The 24211-nt window shown below is 38.5% G+C and overlaps 2 protein-coding genes across 4 annotated transcripts in view; both read left to right on the forward strand.

The window, feature by feature from the left end:
• Positions 1–24211, forward strand: part of LOC308075745 (uncharacterized protein) — a 55087-nt gene that overhangs the window by 15349 nt on the left and 15527 nt on the right. The window lies entirely within an intron of this gene.
• Positions 1542–12336, forward strand: LOC308076497 (uncharacterized protein). Of its 3 annotated transcripts, none has more exons than XM_080416818.1 (7): positions 1542–1875; positions 3941–4285; positions 4803–5066; positions 7469–7744; positions 8631–8741; positions 8959–9012; positions 11752–12336. In XM_080416818.1, exons 1-7 carry the CDS (start codon positions 1827–1829, stop codon positions 12045–12047), a joined length of 1395 nt encoding a protein of 464 aa, XP_080272944.1. In that variant the 5' UTR covers positions 1542–1826; the 3' UTR covers positions 12048–12336. The 3 variants fall into 3 exon arrangements, with proteins under 3 accessions (XP_080272944.1, XP_080272946.1, XP_080272945.1); XM_080416820.1 differs by having other exon boundaries at positions 7469–7615; XM_080416819.1 differs by having other exon boundaries at positions 4809–5066.

Raw genomic sequence — 24211 nt, forward strand, 5'->3', positions numbered from 1 at the left:
GAGGACTGGTTGATGGTGTCTGTTACGACCAGCCGTATTGTGTATTTGTATAGTTGGTGTAGGCTATAATATGGATTCATTATATTATTTGGCCATTTGTATTGCTTGTAGTTTGTATTACTTTGTGTGTTGCTTTTGTGTTCTGTTATTCCTGTTTCTGCGAGGTGGAGAGGTGGAGAGCTGAGCCAAATGACTGTCAGCTGTGGTGCTCGCGACGCGTTGTGAGCTCGTAGATGCTGAACGCGCCCGCCTGCCTCCAGTGGTGGAAAGTAACTAAGTACATTTACTTAACTACTGTACTTAAGTACAATTTTGAAGTATTTTTTTACTTTACTTGAGTATTTCCAATTTCCAATACTTTTACTTCTACTCCACTACATCTCAGAGGCAAATATTGTACTTTTTACTCCACTACATTTATTTGAAAACTTTAGTTACTAGTTACTTTGCAGATATGAATTATTATATTATGAAACATACATTAACCACTTTAGCCCTATTCTATACCTAGGCTATTTGAAAATAGCCGATCTACAAGCTCACAACGCGTCGCGACGCGTTGTGAGCTCGTAGATCTGCTATTTTCAAATATTTTTACTTTTGGTTCTTTAAATACATTTTGATGCTAATACTTTTGTACTTTTACTCAAGTACATTTAGAATTTTGGCCTTTCACTTGTAACAGACTATTTCTATATTGCAGTATTGGTACTTTTACTTAAGTAAAGAATTTGAGTACTTTTTCCACCACCGCCTGCCTCACCGCCCCTCAACTTCTCAGCGCGTCCCAAATAATCAGCGCCTCTCATTGAAAATGAATTACATAGGCCCGCCGGCCGCTTCCCGTCTGTAACGACCTTAACAGTGTCAGAGGCAGCGATGAGGTCAAGGAGGAAGAGGAGGGAGAGGAAACAGGAGTCAGCAGAGAGGAGAATTTGATTGCATAATTACATCGTATTCACTATAATAATCATGGAGTTGTATTTTCTTAAAGGTCTATTAATATGTCATAATGAAACAGTGAGGTGTGCTCCAGCAGTGTGAGCTCCAGGGACTCAGAGCAGCAGTCGTACCCAGACAGCAGAGCTGACAGGTGGGGAGGAGAAACACAGACCTGGGGGCTATTTAGGTGATAAATATTCCATACTTTTGCCCAATATTTATGACCTTTTTTGGCCAAATATGTATTACTTCCAGATCTACGAGTTTAAAACTTAGTTTTCATTATTCAGTAAGTTCCATTTATAAAGTTATACTGAAGCATGTTTCAGTCAGTCATGTGACTTCTGCCACCTCTTCTTCTTTTTTCTTCTTTCTTTCTCTTTTTTTCATCATAAAACCCTCCAGACAGCATAAAGGCGGTTCCTCTTCCTCTTTCCTCTAAACAGAACAAACCACATGTTTTATCATTGGTCAGAATCGTGTGTTGAGACGTAATGATTGGTTGATATGCAGAAAGGGGTTTATCTAGGGTTGGCTTACAGAGAGTTTGGTGTTTGTTTGGTTGAATCTATCAGTTGATGTGAAGCTTCTCACAGAGACACATCTCTACATCCACCTCTGACCTACGACCTACGACCTCCACCTGCCTCTCCATCTGACCTACGACCTCTGACCAGCCCTCCTCTCCTCGCCTCTATTTTCCTCTCCTCCTCTCCACCCCCTCTCCCTCTCCTCTCCTCTCCTCCGACCAGCTCTCCTCTCCTCTCCTCTCCTCTCCTCCGACCAACTCTCCTCTCCTCTCCTCTCCTCTCCTCTCCTCTCCTCTCCTCTCCTCTCCTCTCCTCTCCTCTCCTCTCCTCTCCTCTCCTCTCCATCCAGAACACATGGAGACTGTGTTTGTTCTACTGATGATGACAGTTGGACTGTCTCATGGTGAGAAGCTGCTTTATTCACTATTTAACACAATATTCATTCTACTAATCAGCTATTGTGATTTTTGTTGTTGTTGAATAAATTAACATAGAAATACAAGGTTCTATAGCAGGGCTCTTCAACAGGAGGTCCGGGACCCATAGGGGGTCCTCTGAGTTACTACAGGGGGTCGGCCAAATCTTTGTGTGATGGCGAACGATAGCAGAACATTTGGTGTAGACAGTTCAAATAACCGATCTACAAGCTCACAACGTTTCGATGTAGATCGGCTAGTTGAACTATTGTAAAATGTTTTTCAAAATAGTAAAATATAGCTAATATAAGTTTAGGGATAAGGAGTAAGGCGGGCCCAAAGGCTAGTAGTCTAAATACAAAGAAACAAATTGGCAACATTTTAGGAAAGAAATAATAAAAGTGCCGAAATATTAAGAATGTATTTTATTAAGTTTATTAGGTTACTTTTTAAAACAAATTAAAACACACAGACATGATTTTTTTTTTTGCACTTGTCATCAGTAGTGGACAAAGTATTTTTTTTTACTTAAGTAAAAGTATCAATACTGCAATGTAGAAATACTCTGTTACAAGTAAAAGTCTGGAATAAAAAGTTTTCAAATGTATAAAAATCTTTCAAATGTATAAAAATGTATAAAGATCTCTAGATCTGCTATTTTGAAATGGCCGAAATGTATATAGGGCTGAAGTAGTTAATGTATGTTTTGTAATAATAATCAAAATCTACAAAGTAACTAGTAACTAGAGTTCTTTAATAATTGTAGTAAAAGTATGATATTTGGCTCTGAGATGTAGTGGAGTAGAAGTAAAGGTACTGAAAATTGGAAATAATGCATTAAGTGAAAATACATCAAAGTACCTAAAGTATTTAAAGTATTGATACTTTAACTTAAGTAAAAAATTTGAGTACTTTTTCCACCACTGCTGACGGGCAACGATCAACACACGGAGCCAGCTGTGTGAGAGAGAGAGAGAGAGAGAGAGAGAGAGAGAGAGAGAGAGAGAGAGAGAGAGAGAGAGAGAGAGAGAGAGAGAGATTCTGCGATGTTCTCACTAAATAAGTGTAGACTAGAGGAATATCTTCGGAGTTTCAGCGACTATATGCATCCCAGAAATATATAGCTCATAAGGATTTGGAATGTAAGGAATTTGTAGTCTGTAAGGAAATGTAAATATGGCAACTCATTTAAATGTAGGCCTGGCCTAGGTAGCTTTATGGTTTCCCAAAGACTAGCCGTTTCACTCATGATACAATGTGTCTTTCATAACAGATACATGTGCCAGATAATCCCTATACAACAAAACACCAAGAGAGTAAAAAGAAAAAAAAGTTCTTCACTGTGGCCTATAGGAGCCTTTTCATAAATTATATTTGTACTTTGACATTTAGACTGAATGTTTCCTTTATCCTCATCTTGCGCTAATGCACGCAACTGTTTCGCCAGGTTTTATTTGTGTTGTTTCTCATAAGCGTGCATCCGTTGTCCGTCAACAACAAAGCCAGGCTCTCTCCCCACTCGCCCCCTTGCCTTCAACTCCCTAGGAAACGCTATTCGCTATGTGAGCACACTGTCACCTCCTCTCCCAATATACAAACCTGTTTGTGATCCACTGTGACGGCTTTGACCATCGACCGGTTGGTTGCCACTGGTGTAGAGGGTAAAAGAGCAGACCAAGTACAGAGCCAGAGGTCAAGTTGACTAAATATTGAGTGTTTAAAAGGTTAATTATCTAAAAATACACATTAACATCAATCCATCACTGATGACAGTTGCTGTCAAACAAGTCTATGAAGCTAACTATGAAATCTATGAAAAAGTTTAATCTGCAACACAATGTTATTCAACATGTAGTGGGGGGTCCCTGCTTCAGCTTTCTCTCAGCTAAGGGGTCCTTGGCCTGAAAAACATTGAAGACCCCTGTTCTATAGTGTGTATCACCAGTAGTTACAATTTGAGAAACATGTCTATTCAGAATCTATTACAATAATAATGAAACATATTTCTTTGTAGTGATATGTTATTTATTTCTTATATTTCAAACTGTCCAGGTGTGCAGAACCACTGTGATGCCAGACAGAATGGAACTACTAAATGTTATGCAGCTCTGGGAGGAACTGTTGATCTACGACTGGTGGAGAAGACTGAGACAGAACATCAATACTCATGGTCAAAACAGGCAAAAGACGTAGAAGTAGAAGTAGTGTTCAAGATTAAAAACAATATTCCATATAGGATTCATGCGTCTTACAAACACAGATTATCCTTTAATGTCAGTAGTGGGACATTTAAGATGAGTGACATCACAAGGAGTGATGAAGCTCATTATGTCCTTACAATCATTAACATGAATGGAATGCACATTGCAACTAAACATCTCCATCTGTCTGTTCAAGGTAAAGTGTTACTAATAAGAACTGATATAAAATAATGAATATTCATTGACAACAACAACAACAACAACAACATATCCCAGTATCTCTTAGAGACAACATCACTTTTCATTCATTGATAAGTGATTAGTTTACAGTAGTTTAGTGACGTTCAGTAAAACATTGTAATACACCTTTACTGATTACACAAAGGACTGAAATTGATATGTTCAGCTCTGAGAGAATATCTTGAACTGCTGAGGTTTCATGTTAATGGTACTTTAATGTCTGATTATTGGTATGATTTAGTTCATAAATGTTAAATAATCTTCTTTAATATAAGTTGTTTTCTTAAAAAGATATTGAAAGTAGAGAGTAGAGCACTAACATGTTAGACAAAATATAGAAATAGTAAATAGTGACTTGCACCACATACTGTAAGTTGTTATTTAGGCTAGAAATAAAGTTTGACATCGTCACATCTACTTTCAAATGTAAATGTATTGACTTTCACTGTTTTTTTTTATTATGTGTCCTCTAGCTCCAGTGTCTCCTCCTCCTCCTAAGCTGTCCTCTGAGTGTCTGTCTCAAGGACAGATGAGGGTGTCCTGCTCCTGTGAAGGGGACAGTGTCCAGTACAGCTGGACTCTGGATGGACAAACCCTGACAGACGAGCAGCTCCTCTCTGGACATCATGACAACAACACCATCACTCTGCCACAGGGTACATCTGGAGTCCTGGCCTGTGACGTCAGCAACAATGTTAGCACAGATCTGGCTAATTTGGACATCAAACCCTGTCCAGGTGAGACTGAACACGATTGTAACTGATGCTGATGAACATGATATTAATGAAAAATAATAATTATTATTATTGATCATTATTATTATTTATTAACGCTTAGTTCTTGTTGGGGTAGTTGTTGTCACTGTACATGTGCACATGGTGAAAATGTGTCCTTTGCATTTAATCTGTACTAACTAATAGTGGGGAAGAGCCATTAATAATATAGCACCCATGGGGACAAGTTAGGGGTTAAATGGGATTATTTTTTACACCCTGGTCGTCCGGGCATCCACCATACAGGTTTATATACTTATATATGTCTCTGGGAGTATCTGTCACTCTGACTCTGTCACATGGGAGTTGAGTGGTGTTGCTGGAAGGGGGCGGGGTTCTAGGCAGAGGAGTTTGTTTAGCATCGTTTAGCGTTTAGCCTACACAGACATCATTTCCAGACACAATATTCACCTAAGTTTGACCATTTAGAACCGTGGTTCTCAAAGTGGGGCCCGGGGACCCCCAGGGGTCCTTGAGGGGGTTCCAGGGGGTTTTCCCAGCAAAATTATAGCATAAAAATCTGTTTAACCACTTACACCGAGATACATACAGTAGGGTATTTGAAAATAGCTGATAGCTTGTAGATCGGCTATTTATTTATTTGTATCTTGAAAAAAATAATGATAAATATGCAAATATTAAGGAAAAGTCTATACAGTGAGACTAAGGTGGTCTATACAGTGAGACTAAGGTGGTCTATACAGTGAGACTAAGGTGGTCTATACAGTGAGACTAAGGTGGTCTATACAGTGAGACTAAGGTGGTCTATACAGTGAGACTAAGGTGGTCTATACAGTGGACAGATGGTCTGTACAGTGTACAGGTGTTGATTATGTGGTCGACAGACTCCTCAAGCTCCCCACACTCCCACCCCGCATTTAAGAAACATTTTAACAACACGAATCTTGTAAGGGGGGGGGGGGGGGGGGGGGTACCTGTCACAAAATGGTCTCAGATTGATTGATTGATTGATGTACTTTTATTTAGTAAGACATGAGAACATCAGTACATGGAAGTACAAATTCACAATACAAGGTCTACTAAACTGGGAGACTCATTAAGCACTGAGCTTGTTTAAGATGAGATCCCCATGCACACAAATCATGATGAGATGGGGGTCCGTGGCCAAATGCATAATGACTTGGGGGTCCTTGACATGAAGAAGTTTGAGAACCACTGATATAGATGATGAATTGAAGGATAAATAAATAAACGCTCCAATGCGACAGATGTTTTTATTGCACAAAATAATCTGTATATATGTTGACTCACTGGAAACACTCTGCTGCACCAGTGGGTCTCAAAGTGTGGTCCAGGGACCCGATCATGGTTCCTTGAGGGGGTTCCACATGGACCCTTATGGGTGTGTAACTCTGAGAGTGTACAAATGGACTTGCAACGGGTCCATTTGGTTCCATATACACTCTCAGAGTTATATAGTCAGGGGATATTAAAAAAATCTTGGAATAAATTCCTTACCAAAGAAATTCTTCGCCAATGTGTTTGTAAAGGTGTCTAGTAACACATCTCACAAAGACTGAAATGCAGTCCCCCTAGGAGAATTTTTGACAGCTCCTTAAAGTTGGGGTACCCACCATAACCTTGGTTTAAAAAAATAAATAAAAAAAAAATCTAAATTTAATTCTGTTTTAAGTAGCATGTGAGGTGTCAATCTAGGGTGTTTTTATGATTCTGAATCCATTGCAAGCATTTGTTTTGCACCAAAACCACTCCTTGGGCTAAAAACAGCCCAATCTCAATGGGCTTTTTACACAAAAAGTATACCTGGAAAAGGATGGCTATGGCCGTTTTTAGCCCAAGGAGTGGTTTTGGTGCAAAACAAATGCTTGCAATGGATTCAGAATCATAAAAACACCCTAGTTTGACCCCTCACATGCTACTTAAAACAGAATTAAATTTAGATTTTTTTTATTTTTTTTTAAACCAAGGTTATGGTGGGTACCCCAATTTTAAGGAGCTGTCAAAAATTCTCCTAGGGGGACTGCATTTCAGTCTTTGTGAGATGTGTTACTAGACACCTTTACAAACACATTGGTGAAGATTTTTTTTGGTAAGGAATTTATTCCATATAGGGGTCCATGAAATTAAAAAGTTAGAGAACCACTGTGCACTAAATGGAACAGAGCCTTCATTAGTATCATTGGTAAAACCTCTGAAGGAAGTAAGGAAGAGGCCCAGTTTCTTTCCAAAATGGCTGCTGTTCATAGAGCCTAATATCATTCCATGCAATTAATTGGGGTATCCTGAGTCCCATTAATATGTGCTTTTTATTAGTGCGTGTGTGGAGAGATCTTTAACATATACCTAGAGTTTCCATACTAACACCCACCATGTCTGTCTGTTAGGCTTCAAATTCATCAACTGCACCTCATCCAATGGGACACACATCTCAGGATGGGTGTTAGATAATGACAACTCATCATGTCCCACAACGACAACAACACAGCCGACAACAACAACAACAACAACAACAACAACAACAACAACAACCGGTGAGAGCACCAGCCTGGGTAGGGAGACCTCCTCCTTTAGCTCCTCCACCACCTCCTCCACTCACATCAGCCTAACCTCCTCCAATCAGACCACACCTCTGACCAGCCCAGCCCCTCAGTGGTTCTTTAGTAAGTCCCTTCAGTCATTCTGATGCAGTTAGTTTCTTTACTGTCGTCTTCTGCTCGCATCGTTATGATTCTATGTGTACATCAGTGGTTCTCACTACTTATTCATGTCAAGGACCCCCCTAATTAATATGTATTTGGCTGTGCCCCCCCCCCCCCCCCCCCCCCCCCCACCTGAAAATATGTTGTGCCTGCGGGGGGAATTAAGTTTCAGCTTCACCCAGCTGAGTGCTGCCCACAGCAGAGCGCAGGGGGGTGGTGGGGGGCAGTTAGGGGTTAAGTGTCTTGCTCAGGGACACTTTGACACATGGCTGAGGGCTGGAATCGTACCTGGGACCTCCAGGACCTCCACACATTTAGGGCATAATTTGCCTGTATTTTCTATTTACTTTTTATTTTCATGTTGTATTATCTAACTTAGCTGGGGACCCCCTGGGACCCCTTCAAGGACACCCTGGGGGTCCCCGACGGACCGAACTTTGAGAACCACTGACCCCTCACATATGAGTGTGTAAATGTTTATTTTGATAGTGGTTGTGTTGTGTTGTGTTGTGTTGTGTTGTGTTGTGTTCACCTTAATCTGAAGACTCACCTCTTCAGATTCCACCTCAGCCCTGTAGCACTTGACCTTTAGCCTTGGTTCATGTGTTGACCTGACATCCTATAGTTTGTAAAGTTTCAATGTACAGATATATATATATTTGTTATGTTATACTGTTTAGACTGATGATAGGTTCTTGGTTTACCTATGATCCTAGATGACTGTCTCTATGTATTTGATGTATTACCTCGTGTTTACCTGTTTACTGTAAATCACTCTGGTTTAAGAGCATCTGATAAATGCCTACATGGTAAATTGTGTTGTTGTGTTGTTGTTGTGTTTGTACAGAGTACCTCCCACTCATAGCTGGTTCTCTGGCAGCGCTACTCCTTCTCCTGCTGGTCGGTGTTGGAGTCTACTGCAAGAAGAAGAAGAAATCCACTGATGTTACTAAACGAGGTCTTTATCGAGCATTTTGTTTCTCATTTTCAACATATTCTGTGTGTTCAGGATGCATGGTTTTATGACCTACTGTAGATATTACTATTACTCTCATGTTCAGGCATCATCATCATATATATGATGATATATGATGATGATGATGATGATGATGATGATATATGATGATGATAAGAGTATATCTTATATTTATATAACTGTTGTGTTTTCTCCACAGATACCGGTGACCAAGACGTGACGTACGCAGATGTGAGGATCCTACAGAAACAGAGTGAGTTAAGATCACATAACTTTAAGATCAGTTAACTTTAAAGGCACACCCCCAAAAAAAATACTTATTTTCTATCAATTACACACCCCATGAAGCATTGAATTCATGGAGATTTTTTAGTTTTTATCGCATTCCTGAGACAATAATTTGATGACCGGCGGAAAGATGCTAAATGTATCCGGTAGGAGACTCAAAGTTGATACTTTGTGTCTCCTAACGGAACCACACTGACAGTCATCAAATTATTGGCTTAGGAATACGACAACAACAAAAAAATCTCCATGAATTCAAGTCTCCATGGGCTGACTAATCCATAGAAAAAACGTTATTTTGGGGGTGAACTATGCCTTTAAGACAACATAACTTTAAGGTCAGATTACTTTACCTGACTTGAGAACAGCTTCACAGTGAGTCAGCATATTTCCAACCTCTTCCTCTTTCTCAATAAGCCCAGAGACTGGCAGTGGTGGAAAGTAACTAAGTACATTTACTTAAGTACAATTTTGAGGTATTTGTACTTGAGTATTCCAATTTCCAATACTTTTACTTATACTCCACTACATCTCGGATCCATATGTACATATACTCCACTACAATTATGTGAAAACTTTATTTACTAGTTACTTTGTAGATTTTGATTATTATTACAAAACACACATTAACCACTTCAGCCCTATATACATTTCGGCCATTTGAAAATAGCAGATCGTCGCGATATGACGCATTCTGAGCTTGTAGATCTGCTATTTTCAAAAGATTTTTATACTTTTGAAAACTTGAAATGGGACATTTTGCATAATGAGTACTTTTACTTTTGGTACTTTAAGTACATTTTGTACATTTACTCAAGCAAATTTTTTATTCCGGACTTTTACTTGTAACAGAGCATTTCTACATTGCAGTATTGATACTTGTACTTAAGTAGAAAATGTGAGTACTTTTTCCACCACTGCATAACGTTAAGATCAGATAACTTTTAGATAAGATAACTTTAACTGACTCAGTGTTTTCTTGAGAACATCTTCATAGTGAGTCAGCATTATGTCCAACCTCTTCCTCTTCCTCAATAAACCCAGAGACTGATGGAGTGTGTTCAGTCAGAAAGGAAGGGGATCAAAGAATCAGACAATTTCTGTGTATGATGATATATATATATATATATATATATATATATATATATATATATATATATATATATATATTTACTGTATATTGAATCAGTGGTTCTCAACATTGACCTGCAACCTGTTACAGACCTGTAACTCAGAGAGTGTACAAATGGAACCAAATGGACCCTTACAAATGGGTTTATTTGGTTCCAATTTGTACTCTCTCTGAGTTACATTATCACAGATTTTTCAGTGTAGATTTGGGCCCTAGTACCAGAGCTTAAACAAAAATGGTATAAAATAAATATTTTCGAGAATCATCACTGCGTTTACATGGACAATATTCCGTTCATCAGAATGACATAATTTACATCAGAGATCACAAATTAACGGTTTACATGGACGCTACATTACAGTAATCCTGGTTTACATGCCTCCAAGCATTTGATGGAATATTACCATTGGTCACTGTCTCAGCCCCTCCCATGTCCTGCTCCTAATTGCCCCTCGGCCAATCACCTCTCTCCTCTCCCTGAGGCCCAGAAGAGTCTGATTGGCCTGAGTGCCGTCACCTGTGAGGAGCGGCTGAGCCTGGTTGGGTGACGAGCTGCTGAGACTATTTAGATTGTGTGTTTTTGTTTGTCGAGGGCTCGATCTAGTGTGTGAGGTTCTATATTAAAATACTCTGTGGGCCCTTTTCCACTAAACACACTTTGGCTCTAGAACTGGTTTGGTTCTAGATTCATGGAAGTAATTAAGTAAGTAAATGTTATTTGTAGAGTACTTTTCACAGACATCAGAGTCACAAAGTGCTTCACAACAATAAAATAAGTGTATGTATAATATTTTCATTTTATGAGGGGAGAGGAGAGTCTCTGGAACGTGGAGGGACTAGGCTCTGTGGATGGCCTCCTGGCCGGGCTCCTCCTCCGTCCCACCAGGTCCAGGACCTGAGCGCTGCACCAGACTCCAGTCAGCCTGGGGAGCAATGGTCCCTTAGTTACCCCCGGTTCGATTCCAGGCCTGCCATGCGTCCAATAGGACCGGTCAAAGTGTCCATTTCACGGGGGACATTCAATCGTCAATGGCAGTTACAGTTTCCCTTTTCTTTTTTTCAATAATAAATAAGTAAAAGTACAATATTTACCTCTGAGATGCAGTGGAGTAGAAGTAAACGTATAGACAAGTAGAAATACTCCGGTAAAGTAAAACTGTACCTCAAAATTGTACTCAAGTACTGTACTTGAGTAAATGTACTTAAAAATGGTAAATGGTGCATTTATATAGCGCTTTTTATCCAAAGCGCTTTACATAGTAGATTGTGCATTACATTCACACATTCACACACACATTCACACACAGAAGGTGGAGGAAACCATGCAAGACACCAACCTGCTCATCGGGAGTATTTAGGGGTTCAGTGTCTTGCTCAAGGACACTTCTACACTAACTCTGAGGGAGCCCGGGATCGAACTGGAAACCTTGCGGTTGCCATCCGGCCGCTCTACCCCTGAGCCACTGCCTGAGCCCCTGACTGTAGTGGCTCTAGGGGTCTTTAGTTACTTTACACCACTGGCCTAAACACAGTCAGTGAACTAAACCTTGTGGTGTCCTCTCTCTCTCTCCACAGATGCAGCTGGTGGAGGAGGTGGAGGAGGAGGAGGAGGAGGAGGAGGAGGAGGAGAGGATGACGTGACGTACGCAGACGTCTCCTTCCAGAAGAAGAAGAGCAGGAAGGACGTGAGGAGGGCGGAGCGGGAGGTAGAGTATGGTCAGGTCATGCTGAAGGACATGAAGACAGCAGACAGTGTAGAGTACGGAGAGGTCAAGGTGTCTGGAGGAGGAGGTCAACGACCCGCCCAGAGCGCCGCTGACCCCACCACAGAGGAGGACTGTCTTTACGCCAAGGTCAAGGTCAAGCAGTGAACTACGATAATGTTAAAGGGATAGTTCACCCAAAAAAAAGTACTTTTATTTCCTATGGATGAGTCACCCCATGGAGACGTGAATCCATGGATATTTTTCAGTTTTTGTCGCATTCCTGAGACAATAATTTGATGAGCGGGTGTATTTCCGGTAGGAGACACAAAGAGTCTCCTTTGAGTCTCCTACCGGCAGTGGTGTAAAATAACTAAGTACATTTACTCAAGTACTGTACTTACAGTTGTGAGATATTTTTTTACTTTTTACTTTGGGTTGTGAGCTTGTAGATCTGCTATTTTCAAACATTTTAGTACTTTTACTTTTGGTATATTTTGATACCAATACTTTTGTACTTTCACTCAAGTACATTTTGAATTCGGGACTTTCACAGAGTATTTCTATATTGCAGTATTGATACTTTTACTTACTGTAAGTAAAACATTTCGGTGCTTTTTCCACCACTGCCTACCGGATACATTAGCATCTTTCCGCCGGTCATCAAATTATTGTCTCAGGAATTCGACAAAAACTAAAGAATCTCCATGAATTCAAGGCTTCATGGGGTGTGTTATTGATGGAGGTGAACTATCCCTTTAAACGCATCCGGTACGAGTGGGGCAGCTAAACGTTGCGGCACCTCGATGGTTCCATTTGCACACTCTGAGTTATTATGGGGGTCCTTTGAATTTAAAAGGTTTTGAGAACAGCTGGATTAGATCTGTACACAACAGCTGTGTCCTCACTTCCACTTTAAAATGTGCAATTCTTTCCAAAATGTAAAGAAACAAATAAAATAAATGTATGCTTTGGAAAAAAGCCTTCTTAAGGGCACGGCCCCACCACACTTTTATTTGACCTCTGGGGTGGAATCTGCCAATGCTTTGTCAATGCAAATGTGTGGATTCATGGTCTTGCAGATTTTTTTTCCAAGAATCCATGCATTTGCATTGACAAAGCATTGGGCAGAGGTAAAATAAAAGTGCGGTGTGGCTGTGCCCTGAAAGAATATATAAAAAATAATGGAAAAATCATGGCCTCCTCACGCATTAGAATATCCTTCTGATGTGTGAGGGGGCCATGATATTTCCATGATTTTTTATTAAAAAATGTATTAAAAAAAAAAAAAGTATTTGAAAGTGAAATATCCCTTTAAGTAATGTAAAGTATACATGATGTGAACATGCATAGTACATCATAGGGTGGGTTATAAGGATATAAGGCACTGAGCACACAGGTCCAATATAAACCAATACGTGTGCGCTCCCCTTGTGCATATCCTAACACACCCGTTATCAGACCTAAACGTACCCTTCTGTTCTACTTCTCCTTTATCCCCCAAATTACTGGACTCAGGGCTTTGTAATATTTAAAAAAAACTGTGAAGCTGTGAAAAACACCCACATCCTGGAACGTCTATCATCAGCCTTTTAAAACCACATCAACTTATAGACACAACTTCTGCTTTTCTCACACTTCTCTCTCTGCCTCCTCTTTCTTTTCTTTTTTTGGGGGCCTTTATGCCTTTATTAGGACAGTAGGCTGACAGGAAAATACAAAAGTAAAAGTACTCATTATGCAGAATGTCCCGTTTCACAAGTTTTCAAATGTATAAAATGTATACTATACAAATCTTTTGAAGATGAAACGTCGCAACGCATTGTGAGCTTGTAGATCTGCTATTTTCAAATGGCCGAAATGTATATAGGGCTGAAGTGGTTAATGTATGTTTTGTAATAATAATCAAAATCTATAAGTAACTAAAGTTTTCAAATAACTGTAGTGGATTAAAAAGTACAATATTTGCCTCTGAGATGTAGAAGTAAAAGTATTGAAAATTGGAAATACTCCAGTAAAGTAAAAATACCTCAACATTTTACTTAATTACAGTACTTAAGTAAATGTACTTAGTTACTTTACACCACTCCCTGTTGACAGGCATGTACTACATGCAGAGACAAATATCACCCTCCCTGCCCGGCTTCCCTCCCCACGAACACTGGCCAATTTTGTGTTCGTATGGAGTAGACGCTTGACAAAGCCGGACGCAGCACGGTGGATTCTAACCCACAACCTCGGTGGTAGGCAGGCAGTTTACCACTGCACCAGCCGAGCACCGTCTCTCTAGTCTACAACAACATACTGTAGTGTGGGGCCGGCAGTGGCTCAGGGGTATCCCATCAACGCGGGACAATTTCGTCAACAATTAAAAACTAGACTAAAATGTTAGTGAGGGATCTAGTGGAGAAGAGATCCAGTAGAACTAAAAGACAAGTCATTTATGTTTGGTTGCGCTCAGGTGTTGCGCTCTGAAAATAGCAGATCTACAAGCTCACAACGCGTCGCGCTGCGACACGTTGTGAGCTTGTAGATCTGCTATTTTCAGCATGCAACCAAGTGTAAAATCAGCCATTACGACGCCATCAAGGCACCGCCAATACATTTTAGTCGACTAAATCAACTGTAGATTTAGTCGACTATAATCTTATGATATTTAGTCGACTAAAACTAGACTAACAGTAAAACATTTCAGATGACTAAAATATGACTAAAACTAAATCAAAATTTGCCGTCAAAATCAACACTGCTGCGAGGTTCCCAGTTCGATCCCGGGCCTGTTAGTGTGGAAGTGTCCTTGAGCAAGACGCTGAACCCCTAATTGCTCCCGATGAGCAGGTTGGTGCCTTGCATGGTTTCCTCCACCAGAGCTGTATAAATGCACCATTTACCATTGTAGTGTGGAGACTGTAGCAACAGAGAGAGAATTTCCTAACAGTGTCAAACCTGAGGTAAAGATCCCAGATATTATTATTGTATATTTTCATGGTTTTCAATCTGCTCCACAAAGGAGGGACTTTCATAGAACCGCCGACACTTAAACACTGGATCTGGAGTGGAGATTTAATCATTTAATAATGTATTTCATACAGTAGGAAGTTGGTTGCTTTAACTGCAAATCATGTTTGGTACATCCAGTGTTTCTACTGGATGTCCATATACTACTGCACTGTGTTCATATGTTTAACACATTAAAACCTGGAAAACGTCCGTGTAATTTTGGATTTAAACCACTTTAACCACTGGTTTTTGATTTTAAACCACTTTGGCTATTAAAAAATAGCAGATATTCAAGCTCATAGCGCGGCACTTTAACCATTATTTTATACTTTGGCTATTCAAAAATAGCAGATCTACAAGCTCATAGCGCGTCACTTCGTGCTGCACTATAAGCTTGTAAATCTGCTATTTTTGAATTTCGTGCAAATCTTTGAATATAATATATATATATATTTTTTAAAGTGATTTTTTTTACTCAAATCTTTGCTTCTGGGGGTCCCTGGAACAAAATATTTTAGAGATTGGGGGGCTCTGCGGCCACATATATATTATTTTGGGGGTCCTTGACATGAAAAAGTTTCAGAACCACTGATATAAACATACGTTTTTCAGAAAACTGTTAGGATTTAGAAGACATTTGTAGAATCGGCCTCAGGCCTGAGCTTAAAGGGACAGTTCACCCCAAAAAAAATCTATGGATTAGTCTCCCCATGGAGACTTGAATTCATGGATATTTTATTAGTTTTTGTCTCATTCCTAAGACAATAATGTGATGACCAGAGGACCGGTATGGCAGTGGTTCAGGTAGGAGACACAATAAAGGAGACTCTTTGTGTCTCCTACCGGAACCGCTGCTGGTCATCAAATTATTGTCTTAGGAATGAGACAAAAAACTAAAAAAATATCCATGAATTCATGTCTCCATGGGGTGACTAATAGATAGAGAAAAAAAGTCATTTTGTGGGTGAACTATTCCTTTAAAGGGTTAAAATACATGTATAATGAGTCTCAAACTGTACATACTGTACATACATTACTGTGTGACTGTAAGGGTTAATAATATCTGTGTAAACGTTGAGGGTTTCTGTGGGTCTGTGAGTCAGGGTTGTAATGTTTTCCATGACGTAAAAACTTCTGCTTTTTCTTTGACCGCCATGATCTGATCTAAACACAGATCTGTTCTTTCTGCTGTTTCCTTCTTCCTGTTTCTGTCCTTCCTTTTCAAACCCCATTCATCCTGTTAACAGCATCAGCTTCTTAACTTCATTTATGCTGTGAAATGTTTTATTAACCCATTCAGAGCGGGAACGCATCTGTGTCATTTTTAGATTTCTTTGGGCTATTAAAAAAATAGCAGATCTACAAGCTCCACCGAGTGCCGCGCTACGAGCTTGTAGATCTGCTATTTTTTTTAAATCCTGAAAATGTGTGCAAATCTTTGAATATATATATATATGTTTTTCAAAGCGAACATTTTAACTCAAATCTTTGCTTCTGGGGGATTCTACAAATGTCTTCTACATCCTAACAGCTTTTTGAAAAAACCTATGGTGCCGCGCTATGAGCTTGTAGATCTGCTATTTAAAAAAAAAATCATGACAATGTGTGCAAAACTTTGAATATATATATGTTTTTCAAAGCGAACATTTGTAACTCAAATCTTTGCTTCTGGGGGATTCTACAAATGTCTTCTACATCCTAACAGCTTTTTGAAAAAACCTATGTTGCTATGATCAGTAGCCTCGGAAACCCAGGCTTTTTTTTTTGTTACAAAAGAAAAAAAGCCTGGGGGAGCGATGTAGGAACGATGGTCTTGGACCTTGTTATCTCCTAACCAATCAGAGTGCAGAGGGGCGTCGCTCTAAATTTGGTGACGTCAGCGTGCTCCGTGCACAGGCCGAGGGGGGGAGGGGAGGGGAGGCGGGGACATAGATTGGTGAAGCAATAGGAAGCCACGCACAAATCCAGGCGGCTGTGTTTGGGTCCGCCCTTCAAGACCATGGATTGAGCTCGTAGCCTCAGGCTAATGATCAGTGGTTCTAAAACTTTTTCCATGTCAAGGACCCCCAAAATGATATGTATTTGGCCGTGGACCCCCGATCTCAAAATGTTTTGTTCCAGGGAGTCAGAAGCAAAGATTTGAATTACAAATGCGCGCTTTAAAAAAATATATATTCAAAGATTTTGCACAAAATGTTCAAGATTTTTCAAAAATAGCAGATCTACAAGCTCATAGCGCGGCACTCGGTGCCGCGCTATGAGCTTGTAGATCTAAAGAAATCTAAAATGACAGAGATGAGTCCCCGGATTGAATGGGTTAATGTGCCTATTATGACTTTCTGCCATAATGTATTTATTTTAGTTGTAGAGGTGAATGACACGAGGTCTGTTTAATGTACAGTACACCATAATGTCATATTAATAATGACATGAGGTGTGTTTAATGTACAGTACATCATAATGTCATATTAATAATGACACGAGGTGTGTTTAATGTACAGTACATCATAATGTAATATTAATAATGACATGAGGTCTGTTTAATGTACAGTACATCATAATGTAATATTCTAATAACATTTAATTATATTGGAGGCTGGAATTGCCAGTAAAAACCTGGACTGAACATGAACTTATAATATCAGACAGGTTGTGGTTTATTTGGTTCTAATCTGTCAATCAGGTGTGATTTCCTCTGCAAGCTCATTCACTCTGCTTTCAGCTCATAAAGTCATAAATAAACATGTACAAATGTAATATAATATAATATAATATATAAACACATGTAGAGGTTTGGTGAAACCACCTGCATTTAACATGATGTGTAATGATTAATTTACAATGTAGGCCTTTTATCAGAAGCTCTTTATCCAGAGTGACTTACAGTAAACAAGGTAAATGCATAGAATGTAGAGAGACAGTGTCTGTAATTAAGTAAGTACTGCCATGTGACCCATAGGGGGCAGGAGTCTATCTCCTGTTTCTGTAGTGGTGGTAAAAGTACTTCTAACATTCTTTACTTAAGTAAAAGTATCAATACTGCAATATAGAAAAACTCTGTTACAAGTAAAAGTCCGTAATTCAAAAAAGTACAAAAGTTTTGGTATCAAATTGTACTTAAAGTACCAAAAGTAAAAGTACTCACTATGCAGAATGAATGTCCCATTTCAAGTTTTCAAATGTTTAAAAATCCTTTGAAAATAGCTGATCTACAAGCTCACAATGCGTTGCATCGCGACGCATTGTGAGCTTGTAGATTTTCAAATGGCCGAAATGTATATAAAGTTTTCATATAATTGTAGTGGAGTAAAAGTATAATATTCCTCTGAGATGTAGTGGAGTAGAAGTAAAAGTATTGGAAATTGGAAATACTCGGACAGTCGTAAACTAGGATCAGGAGGTAAACCATGAACCTAGCATCAGTCTAAACAATATAATATCAAAACATAATAATCTGTACAATAAAACTATAGAATGCCAGCTAAACAAATGGACTTTAAATCATTATATTATAACATGTCTGTCTACTCTCTCTCTGTGTCTCAGAGGGCTGTGAACCGTTCAGAAACCTGCCTACCAGTGACATCATTGGTAGGCAGGGTTTGGTCATTTCAAACTTTTCGTTTTTTTATGTTTTATTTTATGAATGCAAGAACAATGGATTGTGTATTATGTCAGCATGTTAACTTCCCAGGAAGAGAGAGGCTGTAGTTTCTATTAGCTTGGAATCCTCCAGATGTAATGTCATAATTTATTTCATACATTCATTAGTGTATCAGTACTGTATGAGACTGATGACGTTAATTTTTTTTGTCTCTAGTGTGTTTGAGTATCCAGCAAAGTGCTCTATAAGCTTGACATTTTTGTTATTTTTACCAGTGGTGGAAAAAGTACTCAAATTCTTTACTCAAGTAAAAGTACCAATACTGCAATATAGAAATACTCTGTTAAGTAAAAGTCCGGAGCTAAAAATTTACTTGAGTGAAAGTACCAAAAGTAAAAGTACTAAAATGTTTGAAAATAGCAGATCTACAAGCTCAGCCTATGTATAAAACAGGGCTAAAGTGGTGTCTCATAATATCATAATTTATATCTGAAAAGTAACTAGTAACTAAAGTTTTCAAATAATTGTAGTGGAGTAAAAGTAATAATATTTGCCTCTGAGATGTAGTGGAGTAAGTAAAAGTATTGGAAATTGGAAATACTCAAGTAAAGTACAGATACCTCAAAATTGTACTGAAGTACTGTACTTAAGTAAATGTACTTAGTTACTTTCCGCCACTGATTATTATTATTATTGTTTTTGTTACGTGTGTACAGTTATGTTCTATTTTGCTTACAAAGACATGACATGAGAGCTTAATGTAATTTTACAATAAAAATTCATATATTTTTGAATCATTTTCCTGTTGAGCATAATTTGCTTGAATAAGCCTCCTTATAATATAAGTAATCCATTACAAATCATCTAAATAATCATTTCCCCCCCCAAGATTCTTTTGAGAAGAGCAGCTCTATAAGCTTGTAGATCTGCTATTTTCAAATAGTCGATGAATTTAGGTTTAAAGTGGTTGAACTGGGTTTGATGCTCGATCAACTAATTAAGCTGGGACCCCCTGGAACCCCCCCACGGACCCCTGGGGGTCCCCGGACCTCACTTTGAGAAACACTGGTCTAACAGATAAATGAGTACATGTAGGATTATGTGCAGGAATTTTCTAAATGGATGAAAATGAATGAAAGTAAAATGTTTATTTTCCAATATAATCCTCATGTTTTAACCCATTAAAATCTAAGAACAGTGGATATACAAGCTCACAGCTTGTAGATCTACTATTTTTGAACATTTTTGAGAAATCTTGAAAGTGTTAAAAAACTGATTTTCTAATTGCTCCCGATGAGCAGGTTGGTGCCTTGCATGGTTTCCTCCTCCATCGGTGTGTGAATGTGTGAATGTGTGTGTGTGTGTGTGAATGTGTGTGTGAATGGGTGTGTGTGAATGGGTGAATATGCACAATCTATGTAAAGCGCTTTAGATAAAGTGTTATATAAATGCACCATTTACCATTTACCGTTTGGCACAGAAAAGTTTGAGAACTACTGGTTTAGCCAATCGGCCTCGGGACTTAAAGGGACAGTTCACCCCCAAAGGCCGAAATGTATATAAGGCTGAAGTGGGTAATTTATTACAAAATGTTTTGTAATAATAATCAAAATCTACAAAGTAACTAGTAACTAAAGTTTTCAAATAATTGTGGAGTAAAAGTATAATATTTGCCTCTGAGATGTAGTGGAGTAGAAGCAAAAGTACTGAAAATTGGAAATGCTCCATGCAGTAAAGTAAAAATACCCCAACATTTTACTTAAGTACAGTACTCGAGTAAATGTGCTATAGTTACTTTACACCACTCACCATGACCATATCTAAGATCACTGTTTTTATGTTTCACAATATGACCATATCTAACATTAATCTAACTGTTTTTATGTTTCACAATATGACCATATCTAACATTAATCTAACTGTTTTTATGTTTCACAATATGACCATATCTAACATTAATCTAACTGTTTTTATGTTTCACAATATGACCATATCTAACATTAATCTAACTGTTTTTATGTTTCACAATATGACCATATCTAACATTAATCTAACTGTTTTTATGTTTCACAATATGACCATATCTAACATTAATCTAACTGTTTTTACGTCTCACACCCATATGACCATATCTAACATTAATCTAACTGTTTTTACGTCAACTCTGCGTGTGAAAAACAGCCTCAGCCTGGAGCTTCTCTAAATGCCTGAGACTTCATCAGCTCTTTTTAAAACCACATGGACTTATAAACACAACTTCTGCTTTTCTCACGGTTCTCTTTCTGCCTCGTCTTTGTGCTCATGTTTATTCATGAGCACAATGCATTCATTGTTTATAATTCATGCATTACGTATGTATACAGCGGTGGAAAAGGTACTCACATTTTGTACTTGAGTAAATGTATCAATACTGCAGTGAAGAAATACTCTGTTACGTAAAAGTAAAAGTAGAACTTTTACTTTGGTACTTTAAGTATATTTTGATGCCAATACTTTTGTACTTTTACTCAAGTAACATTTTGAACACAGGCCTTTTACTTGTAACAGAGTTTTTTTATATTGTGGTATTGCTACTTTTATTCAAGTAAAATATCTGAGTACTTCTTCCACCACTGCTTACAATAAACAAGATAAACACATACATAGAATGTAGAGAGACAGTGTAGTGTCTCAGTAAACTATAGGATCATAGAATACAGAGACAGTGTAGTGTCTCAGTAAACTATAGGATCATAGAATACAGAGACAGTGTAGTGTCTCAGTAAACTATAGGATCATAGAATACAGAGAGACAGTGTAGTGTCTCAGTAAACTATAGGATCATAGAATACAGAGACAGTGTAGTGTCTCAGTAAACTATAGGAGCATAGAATACAGAGACAGTGTAGTGTCTCAGTAAACTATAGGATCATAGAATACAGAGAGACAGTGTAGTGTCTCAGTAAACTATAGGATCATAGAATACAGAGACAGTGTAGTGTAACAGTAAACTATAGGATCATAGAATACAGAGACAGTGTAGTGTAACAGTAAACTATAGGATCATAGAATACAGAGACAGTGTAGTGTCTCAGTAAACTATAGGATCATAGAATACAGAGACAGTGTAGTGTCTCAGTAAACTATAGGATCATAGAATACAGAGAGACAGTGTAGTGTCTCAGTAAACTATAGGATCATAGAATACAGAGACAGTTTAGTGTCTCAGTAAACTATAGGATCATAGAATACAGAGACAGTGTAGTGTCTCAGTAAACTATAGGATCATAGAATACAGAGACAGTGTAGTGTAACAGTAAATTATAGGATCATAGAATACAGAGACAGTTTAGTGTCTCAGTTAACTATAGGATCATAGAATACAGAGACAGTGTAGTGTCTCAGTAAACTATACGATCATAGAATACAGAGACAGTTTAGTGTCTCAGTAAACTATAGGATCATAGAATACAGAGAGACAGTGTAGTGTCTCAGTAAACTATAGGATCATAGAATACAGAGACAGTGTAGTGTAACAGTAAACTATAGGATCATAGAATACAGAGAGACAGTGTAGTGTCTCAGTAAACTATAGGATCACAGGTAAACCATGAACCTAGCATCAGTCTAAACAATATAATATCAAATAATAAAGAATCTGTACATTGAAACTATAGAAACTATAGGATACCAGGTAAACAAATGAACCTGTCATCTGTCTAAATAACATTTTATCTAAATGACATTTTAATCTTTGCATAAGACTGCATCATGGTCTTCAAGGTCATAGGTCAGTTTTGAATAAACCTCCCTGCATTCATCAGTAGCATTTAGAAGTGTGAGGTTTCCCTCTAGTGGCTGTTCAAGGTACTTCATCTCAGCTTGCTTACTGATGTGGTTCAGCGTCTATGGTCAGTAGACGGGGTCCTTGAGCCTGAGGGGGTTAAAAAATGGGTGATCTACAAGCTCACAGCATGGGAGGGGGGGGGGCTACAATCTACAAGCTCATAGCGCGGCACTCGGTGCCGCGCTATGAGCTTGTAGATCTGCTATTTTTGTATAGCCAAATAAATCTAAAAATGACACAGATATGTTCCCGGATTGAATGTCTTTGTGTGTCTGTGTGTGTGTGTGAAACACATTTTTCAAATCGGCCTCACGGTGGCGCTATAACAGGCCGCTTCACATCTTGACCTATAACTCTTGAACCATGGATTTTACAGTAACTTTTCCCCTCTAAACTCCTTGGCTCATGACACTATACTCCCCATACAGGCATTTCCGCTTGACATGATTTTACACTATTTAGCGTTTTCCTCAAAACACACTTTTTGCTACTATTCCTACAGATTCTGTCCAAAGCTCACACAAATAGGTACACGTTATCTCTGGAGTCTTGTGATCAAGATGTATCTGATCAAGAAGTATCTGACACATTTTGATTCCGATACAATTGGCTTTCAAAGTTTGCGGTATAGAGCATCGCAGTTCCCGCCCACTTCCTGGTTCCACTTCAAAATACTCAATGCATTTTTCCCATTGACATTTCCAAAAATATTTATATCAATTAATTTAAGCCTAGAATCAAGCCATCCAGGGTCCTGGTGAATCATGACCATAAAACATTTTTTTCTGTGATTTATTTTATTTTATATTTAATTATATGATATACTATATTTAATAAATACCCTTTGTTTTGCCGTTTTCAAAAAAGTTTTTTCACAGAATCAAACGTTTTATGGTCATGATTCACCAGGACCCTGGATGGCTTGATTCTAGGCTTGAAATAATTGATATCAATATTTTTGGAAATGTCAATGGGAAAAATGCAACTGCGATGCCCTATAGAGACATGAGCACAGAATCCCTGTTCCTGTGAAACTTTGAAATGGGAAACGGGAGTTGCACGCACAACTCCCGTTGATTTTACGTAGCGCTGGGTAGCCAACCTGGCCTGGCGGAGACCTGCACTCAGAGGAGAGCACTTTTACTATAGTTTCTCTTTCAGTACAACTGTAAGATCTATTTTACTGTGGAACAAACTCCCCATTGCAGTTAGAACTGCAGACTTACTCCACATTTTCCACCGTACTGTAGTCTGAAGACTCACCTCTTCAGACTCCTCCTCAGCCCTGTAGCACTGACCTAGTCTTAACGACCATAATGTCTTATTCAGTGTTGATTTCGTCGACTAAAACTATGACGAAAAATGTTGGTCGACTACCTTTTTTTCACTGAAGAAAACGAAATAAAAATGAAATAAAAACTAAGCTATGATGACTAAAACGATTTTATGTTTGGTTGCGCTCAGGTGCTGCGCTCTGAAAATAGCAGATCTACAAGCTCACAACGCGTCGCGCTGCGACACATTGTGAGCTTGTAGATCTGCTATTTTCAGCATGCAACCAAGTGTAAAATCAGCCATTACGACGCCATCAAGGCACGGCCAACATACATTTTTTAGTCGACTAAATCAACTGTAGATTTAGTCAACATTTCAGATGACTAAAATATGAATTAAAAAACGAAATGGAATTTTATTTGACAAAGACTGTGACTAAAACTAAATCTAAACTTGCTGTCAAAATCAACACTGGTCTTATTCAAAAGTTCAAATGTAATTTAGATAGCATGTTATGTAGACAGATACTAGGTTCACTTGTTTACCTGGTATGCTATAGTTTCAATGTACATATTATTTTTGATATTATATAGTTTAGACAGACACTAGGTTCATGGTTTACCTGTG

Source organism: Gymnoscopelus braueri (assembly GCF_963280865.1).
Source record: "Gymnoscopelus braueri genome assembly, chromosome: 20".
Lineage (NCBI taxonomy): Eukaryota > Metazoa > Chordata > Actinopteri > Myctophiformes > Myctophidae > Gymnoscopelus > Gymnoscopelus braueri.

Coding starts and splice junctions, on each gene's coding strand:
- LOC308076497 (XM_080416818.1), top strand. CDS start 1,827: ATGGAGACTGTGTTTGTTCTACTGATGATGACAGTTGGACTGTCTCAT. Junction 8,742..8,958: donor CACTGATGTTACTAAACGAG/GTCTTTATCGAG, acceptor TTTTCTCCACAG/ATACCGGTGACCAAGACGTG. Junction 9,013..11,751: donor GAGGATCCTACAGAAACAGA/GTGAGTTAAGAT, acceptor CTCTCTCCACAG/ATGCAGCTGGTGGAGGAGGT.